The sequence below is a fragment of the Macadamia integrifolia genome, chromosome 3, assembly GCF_013358625.1.
Source record: "Macadamia integrifolia cultivar HAES 741 chromosome 3, SCU_Mint_v3, whole genome shotgun sequence".
Lineage (NCBI taxonomy): Eukaryota > Viridiplantae > Streptophyta > Magnoliopsida > Proteales > Proteaceae > Macadamia > Macadamia integrifolia.
In genome coordinates, this window is record NC_056559.1 from 20,231,975 (window position 1) to 20,239,373 (window position 7,399).

The following is a 7,399-nucleotide window of genomic DNA, read 5'->3' on the forward strand; positions in this document are numbered from 1 at the left end:
AATTGTTTCTATTAGACCAACATATTACCCTAGAACTGGTAAATATTTCTGCTACGAAGATGGGTTGTGATAAGAACGTTCAATTTTTCGTGCTCTTGCTCCGATTAAATGATCCTCTACCCATAGGCTCATTGCTCATAGTGTGAACTAAAAACTACCTCGTTGCTTCGAATTATCTGGATCCAAGGAGGAAGTCATTATATGATGTATTGAATCATATCATTGTAAGCAACTTAAATGTTTGTTTGCGTAAAGAAGAAAAATCAATCTGATTATAGGTTGTGAAGCGAAAATAAAGGGATGTGGATAAATGGAAGGGTGAAAGAAAGAGAGAAGGAGAATATCAATGATATATGATTCCAATATATATGTATGGTCTATGAATCATCTCATAAAGGCAGTAAATTATTACATCAATTCAATGTTGATTCGTCCATAACCATAATTAGATGAATCTGGTTCATAGGAGAAAAAAAAAATAATAATAAATAAAGAAAGAAAATAAAGATCCTCGAGTCGATAAACTGAAATGTCTACCTTTTGAGTCTCCACTATTGGTAAGGTGATCATACTTCGTTCACCTAAATCAAAACTTATTTTAGCAGCTCTTGCCAAAAGGCGTGAATGCAAATAAAAAACATCTCCTGGATAAGCTTGATATTGGGGCAGACATTTGGTGCTAAACTTGTGCTTGTTTAGAGAAAGGAAGAGCAGGGATCTCGACCAGGTTCGATGTATTAAGAACGAGGATGGTAGAGTGCTTGTGAAGGATGAAGACATAAAGAGGAGCTGGGATGAGTATTTTTGTAACCTGCTTAATGGGGACAACCCTAATAGGAGTGGTTCGAGTACCCTGCTTCACAATAGGAATCATAAGTATGTATGCAAGATAGGGGTGACTGAGGTTAAAGAAGCCCTAAGGAAGATGAAAGTAGGGAAGACACCAGGTCCGGATAAAGTCCCAATGGAAGTGTGGAAGTGTTTGGGACCACATGGAGTGGTTTGGTTAACCAAGCTGCTTAACAAGATTATAGACATGAAAAAAATGTCTGATGAGTGGACGAGAAGCATTATTGTCCCAATTTGCAAAAATAAAGGCGATATCCAGAGCTGCAATAACTATAGAGGCATAAAACTTATGAGTCATACTATGAAGCTGTGGGAGAAGGTAATAGAAGTTCGCTTAAGAAGGGAAACTAATATCTTTGGGAATCAATTCGGTTTCATGCCTAGGAGATCCACTATAGAAGCGATCTACCTCTTTAGGAGGCTCATGGAAAAATCCAGAACCTATAAGAGGGATCTTCATATGGTCTTCATCAACTTAGAAAAGGTCTACGACAGGGTTCCCAAAGATTTAATCTGGCAGGTTCTAGAGAAGAAAGAAGTGTCAGGTAAACACGTGGATATAATTAAAGATATGTATGGAGATGTGGTGACTAGTGTGCGATCTGTGGGAGGCCAAGGTGTTGAGTTCCCAATTAATATCGGGTTATATCAAGGATCTGCATTGAGCCCCTACCTATTTACACTGGTCATGGATGATTTAACTAGGAATATCCAAGGAGAGGTCCCATGGTGTATGCCTTTTGCAGATGATATCGTTCTGGTTGGTGGAATAGTGCCAGAGATTAATGATAAGTTGGAACTATAGAGATATACTTTGGAATCAAGAGGTCTCAAGATAAGTAGAACGAAGATGGAATATATGAGGTATAACTTCAGTCGATTAGGGATTGGTAGCGAGGAAGTGAAAATTGAGAGGAGAGAGATCCCCTAAAGTGATTTTTTCAAATATCTGGGCTCTACGTTAAACAAAGAAGGTGAGATTGATGATGATGTTTCCCACAGAATTAAAGTAGGATGGATGAAATGGAGAGGGGCGTCTGGAGTGTTATGTGATCGACATATTCCTCTAAAGCTTAAGGAACAATTTTACAGGACAACCATAAGACCAGCTATGATGTATGGTGTAGAATGTTGGGCAGTTAAGAAGCGTATCATAGATAAGTTGAGTGTCGCTGAGATGAGGATGTTGAGATGGATGTGCGGAAAAACCCTAAGAAACAGAATAAGAAACAACTAGGTTAGAACGGATTTAGGAGTTGCCCCAATTCAGGATAAGTTCAGAGGATGTTGGTTACGATGGTTTGGGCATGTCCAAAGGAGGCCCCTGGATACCCTAGTACGGAGGAGTGACCAGATGCAGATGAATGAAGCTAAAAGGGCTAGAGGTAGGCGAAAAATGACCATTGATGAGTTAGTAGAAGGGACATACAAAAGTTAAGTCTTCACTCAAGTATGGCATCTAATAGAGTTACTTGGAGGGCTAGGATCCGAGTTGCTAATTGTTTGTGAATGGGATGCCCCAAAAAGGGGTTTTTTTTTTTTCAAATACTTGTGGATTCATGTAGACGACCCCATTTAGTTGGGATAAAACTAAGCTTTGTCGTCGTTGTTTTTTGGAGGGATCATCATATAAAAGAAAGATTAAAATATTATTCCCAAAATAAATAAACATTCCTAAAAACCTACTAGACTTAAAAAATCAATTAAACCAATTTTTGGTTTAAGTTCCCAAGCGGCTTTGAGTTGATCCATGGAAGCACTCTTGCATTAATTCCCCCGATGTTGAGAAAAACTCATCCAAGAATTTTGTAAAATGGGAGACTCAACACTAATTGATTGACATCCATCCTTGATTGTATGAAATCATTGATTAAACCACGATCTATCAATAGGAAATCAATGACACTCATTCTCTCTCTTGATCTCTGCTTCCAATTCTATTTCTCAGCCTTCCCTCTACATCCCTTTTCCTCATTACAAATTCATTTGTGAGCCAATTTTGACCACTGATTTTTTTTTTTTTAAGTTGTGGTTTCTCCATTCCAGCCCAGAAAGGTGATAATGAACATATGAAATGAAACTTTAACTTTCATAAAATCCTACTAGACTCCATAAATCAATTAGACCTGGTTCTTGGTCTAGGTTCCCAAACGGGTTTGGGTCAATCCATGGAAGTGCTTCCACATCAATTCCCCCAGTGTTGAGAAAAACTAGTCCACCGAGTTTTGTAAAATGAAAGAATCAATGCCAATTGATAGGCATTCATCATTGATTATATGAAATCATCAATTAAACCATGATCAATCGGCAGGAAATCCATGAAGCGAAGTTTGTTGTTGAAGTAGTAAGTTGGATATATTGAATCGACTAGTTCACTCAAGGGATCAACCTATTTATTTATTTTTTCCAAAAGAACTTCAATATCTATGATTGTGATTTCGTCTTCCATCATTGGTGGCTCATATCTTGGGTTGTCCACCTGTTGCTCAACAGCTGAGATCAAGTTATTTCAGAAAGGTCCATATGATCGGATGTGGCTAGTACCTAGTCCTTCATTTCCATGCATTGTTGCTGAGTCTCTTGGCATTGTGTTGATTCTCATTGAGATTCTCTCGTACAAGTTGAATTTGTTAACAGATATCCAGTAAGAGTTAGATCCATCGGCCAGGTTTGCTTTGATGCCGATTGATGCGGAACTCGGGTTCAAAAACCCTATTTGGTTTGCTTATAGGCCCACCCAAATAGAAAATACCCAAGTTTCCAAGGAATGGAAAATCTGTAATTTACCACAAGTTCTCAAGGGGAGTGGCAAACTTGAAATAAACCAGAATTTGAGAGACTATTGGGTAATTCAATAGGAGAGGACACAGAGTGGGAATTGTATTTGTTAATGAAGGTTAGACTTGGAATAAACTTGAAAGGATAGGAGAGGATAAAGTAGTAGGTAAGGGGCATTATGAGAAACTAAAGAATAAAGCAAAAGGGCCAAAGAATCATGGGGAGGGTGGTTTGTTTGTCTTCTTCAACCTTTGGAAAGAAACCAGAAGCTGAAGTTCAGCTATTGCAGAAGTGAATAGTGCACCCTAGGATGATCCTCCGATGGGCCTGAAATTTCATGTAGACAGTCGATTCACCTAAAACCATTGATTCCAGCCAGGTTTGTCTCTGATCACCAACTATTAATTTCTGAAATCATGGATTGGCAGATAAAGGAAGTTGCAGGTTTTATCTCCCACTTGGTTCTTAGGACTGCGAAGCTTTGGGGGTTGAAATTAAAGGGTTAGGGTTGCCTATCACAGTTTAATGGATTCCCAAAACATGAGATCGATCTGAATTGGGATGATGGATTCTAATGAACTCTTCTCAAACCAGTAATATCGCCAGTACAGGAAATGGAAAATAGTGGCAGGACAATAAGGAGGAAGGGAAGAAGAAGAAAGAAATCACAAAGAAAGAAATAGAGAAGAAGAAAAAGAAAGTGGTCACACAAGAAGAGAAGGGAGGGGAGGAAGGAGTTCACAAACACACCAGGCCACGCAGGCACCAAACAACTCATGGTTCAATTCATTCTCCAATCTGCTCTGTACTGTCCATTGAGTTACATATAAATAAAAGTTAAAAAACATCTCCAAAATAGAAACCTATTCTACCAAAGAATAAACTCAAATTTGAAAGACAATAAAATATCCTACCCTAATCTACCCAAGTAAGAAGTGGAGGAAATAAAAGATCACTCCTACATATCTACTCAAATAAAAGAAAGATTACAATATTATTTCTAAAATAAATAAACATTCCTAAAATCCTACTAAGACTCCAAATATCAGTTAGACCCGTGTCTTGGTGTAGGTTCTCAAACAGGTTCGGGTCGATCCATGGAATCACTCGTTCATCACCATTGTTCTCAAATGTCAATATACCTTTGATCACTGGTTCCTGTGCTTTAACCATGACGTTTCCATTGACAAACCCTATGATGAACTGCAATGGCTTTCTGTGCCTTCATTGCTGATACCTGCCCATCACTACTGTTTACTGTCATTGTCTGTTTATGGCTCTGCTACGCACCCACTTATCAAGTTTCACTCCATTTGGTCTGCTACACACTCATTTATCAAGTTTCAGCCCATTTGGTCTGCTGTGTCAACATAGAGGTTTGAAAACGATCTGGAAAGTTGGACTCAGAAAACAAAGGAAAGAATCCAGTATACGGTGGACCATATGATTGAGAACATAGTTTTTAAGGCACTGGTAAGGCGACGCCTTAGCAGCGCCTTAGCGCTGATGAGGTCTAGAGATGGTAAGGCAATGCTCCGCCTTATATGAAGTGGCGCCTTATGGGGCTTTTTTTTTTTTTTTTTTTTTTTTTTTAAACACATTTTAAAATTACTTGATGAAGATTCCAAATATAGATTTTTTATTGGTAGGTGTATGGTTTTGTTAACACTTGAGATGTATGGGATTAGCTTTACTCCACCAAAAATAACCAAAACAAAAACACGATTCACAAACAGGGTTTGGATTTTGTCAAGGGTTTTAAGAAAGGACTTTGAGAAGGAATCAAGGAACAAAGAAGAACCACTGATCCAAGCGACCATTTTGCTTCGGTAGCGGTGAGCTTCATTCTTCTTTGACAGGATTAGAAATATAGTGGATGACCTTAGGGCTTAGGCACTCATTTTGACATTATAGAGGTAAGTATAATAAATACTTGTATTTTTTATGTCTTCTCAATCATAGTTTTTACCGCCTTAAAAACTATGATTGAGAAGGGGCAATTTGAATTTGGCATGTGATCAATCCGGAGAATCCCTATCCATTGATGTGGTCTGAATGACCAATTGAGCCTTCCGAACTTTTAACCCCTGTACCAAAATACATCTTCTCTGATGTCTACATTGTTTTAACCTGTATGTCTATCCACTTCATTTTCTCTCTTTGTTTTATTGTTTTTCTTCTTTTAAAACTTTAGCCAACTTGTCCCGACTTCATCCTGCTGTATCCCTACTGGATCAGCCAACCTTGCTTTTATTTAGCATGGATTTGGCTGAATGATTAGTCATCGTGAGAATACATTTTTTGAGATTTTGAGGTGGTCATGAATACATGGAAGTACTGAGGTGAGGTTACTAGCTATTATTTGAAGATTCTTAACCCAGCATTGAGCAAAGTTGATACTACATCTCCTTTCACTTATTTGTTATTCCATTTTTGTTGTCATTTCTCAAATATTTGTGTTGTTTGTTAGGTGTTATTCATGAACCTTTTTCCATTTGCAGGCTGGTGGTTTTGATAAACTAACACTAGATAGTCTATATGATGATGCAATGGCAAGAAGAACGAACCAGAATGGGACCTACCACATGGGGCAGGTCGCCCCTAATCCCTTTGAGGCTGCTCAATATTCCCAAGACCCATTCTATGCTTCCAATAGCATTGCGCCGCCCACCAATGTGCAAATGGCCAGCATGGCTCAACAGCAGCAATCCTTAATGATAGAGCAGCAGCAGCAACAGCAACAGCAACAATTGATGATAGGCCCAGACTCAAGCAACCCATTTGGCAATCCATACATGGGACAAGGTGGCCCCCCTAACCCACCACAAAATCCCTACACGGGCTTAATTTAGGTAATCAGTCTTGAATAGCAAGAAAATGCCGCAAGGAGATACTAACAGTCCAGGTTAAGAGTTGTAGATATTTAGGCTATGGCAGTGGAGGCAGTGATTGATTTATAGTTTGTTACCTCCCCTCCTCTTTCCTTGTGCCTGTTGGGGCTCATTCTCTTTTTAGGGTTATGCTACTGAAGCTGCAAAGCCGGATAGAAAAATGTAATATATGGGTTCTCACATGGTGGTAACTCAAATCAGTTGATATTTTATCCCATGCTTTGATTACAGAGAGTTGATCTTGAGTTAAGTTGAATGAATTTTGGGCTTCCATTACTAGTACTAGTGTCACCAACCTTCTTTCCCGAAGGAGAAAATCTGTTTTACAGTCCAAGTATGGACCATTGAATGGAAGGAAAATTGAACCAACTTTGCGATTTATAGATTGGAATATGAGGAACTCTGTTGAATCAACAGCCTGACTTCAGTTTATTACCAAGGTCAAGCCCCTTATATGTTTCATCTTTAGATGGAAAATAAATTTTTGTTTTGAGGCAGGTACATTACATAATAGGTGTTAGTTTGTAAGCCTGATATCATACTCCTTCAGATTCCATCAACCCATATGTTGGAATCCATGCAAATTTTATATGTTGGTGGATAATATTTTAACTATCTCAACGTTGAAACAAAAGTTGAAAAGAAATCCTTGATATGAAAAGTTGCAGATTTAAGTGATGACAAAAGTTTTTGAAATAGATATAAAAGTAGAGAAGAAATCCCAATTCCATAATTTCTCCAAATCTCCAACATCTGTTCATACGTCTTTACTTTGTGAATCTCATCTTTGTTGCCCCATATAGTCAGTTATTCAAAGAGTAACTGTGGAAGAGAATAGGACAGAGCACTAAAAACTGTTCAAAGGAATGTTGATTCAAAAT

General features: G+C 38.3%; 1 protein-coding gene across 3 annotated transcripts in view; it reads left to right on the plus strand.

Moving 5' to 3' along the window:
* The window catches only part of LOC122074032 (putative clathrin assembly protein At5g35200), a 24,850-nt gene extending 18,053 nt beyond the window's left edge, over positions 1-6,797 (plus strand). For all 3 annotated transcript variants that reach the window (XM_042638817.1, XM_042638816.1, XM_042638815.1), the window contains one exon: positions 6,129-6,797. In XM_042638817.1, coding sequence (XP_042494751.1) covers positions 6,129-6,479 — 351 coding nt within the window. In that variant the 3' untranslated portion in view covers positions 6,480-6,797. The remainder of the gene's footprint in view (positions 1-6,128) is intronic.
* Positions 6,798-7,399: the final 602 nt, after the last annotated feature.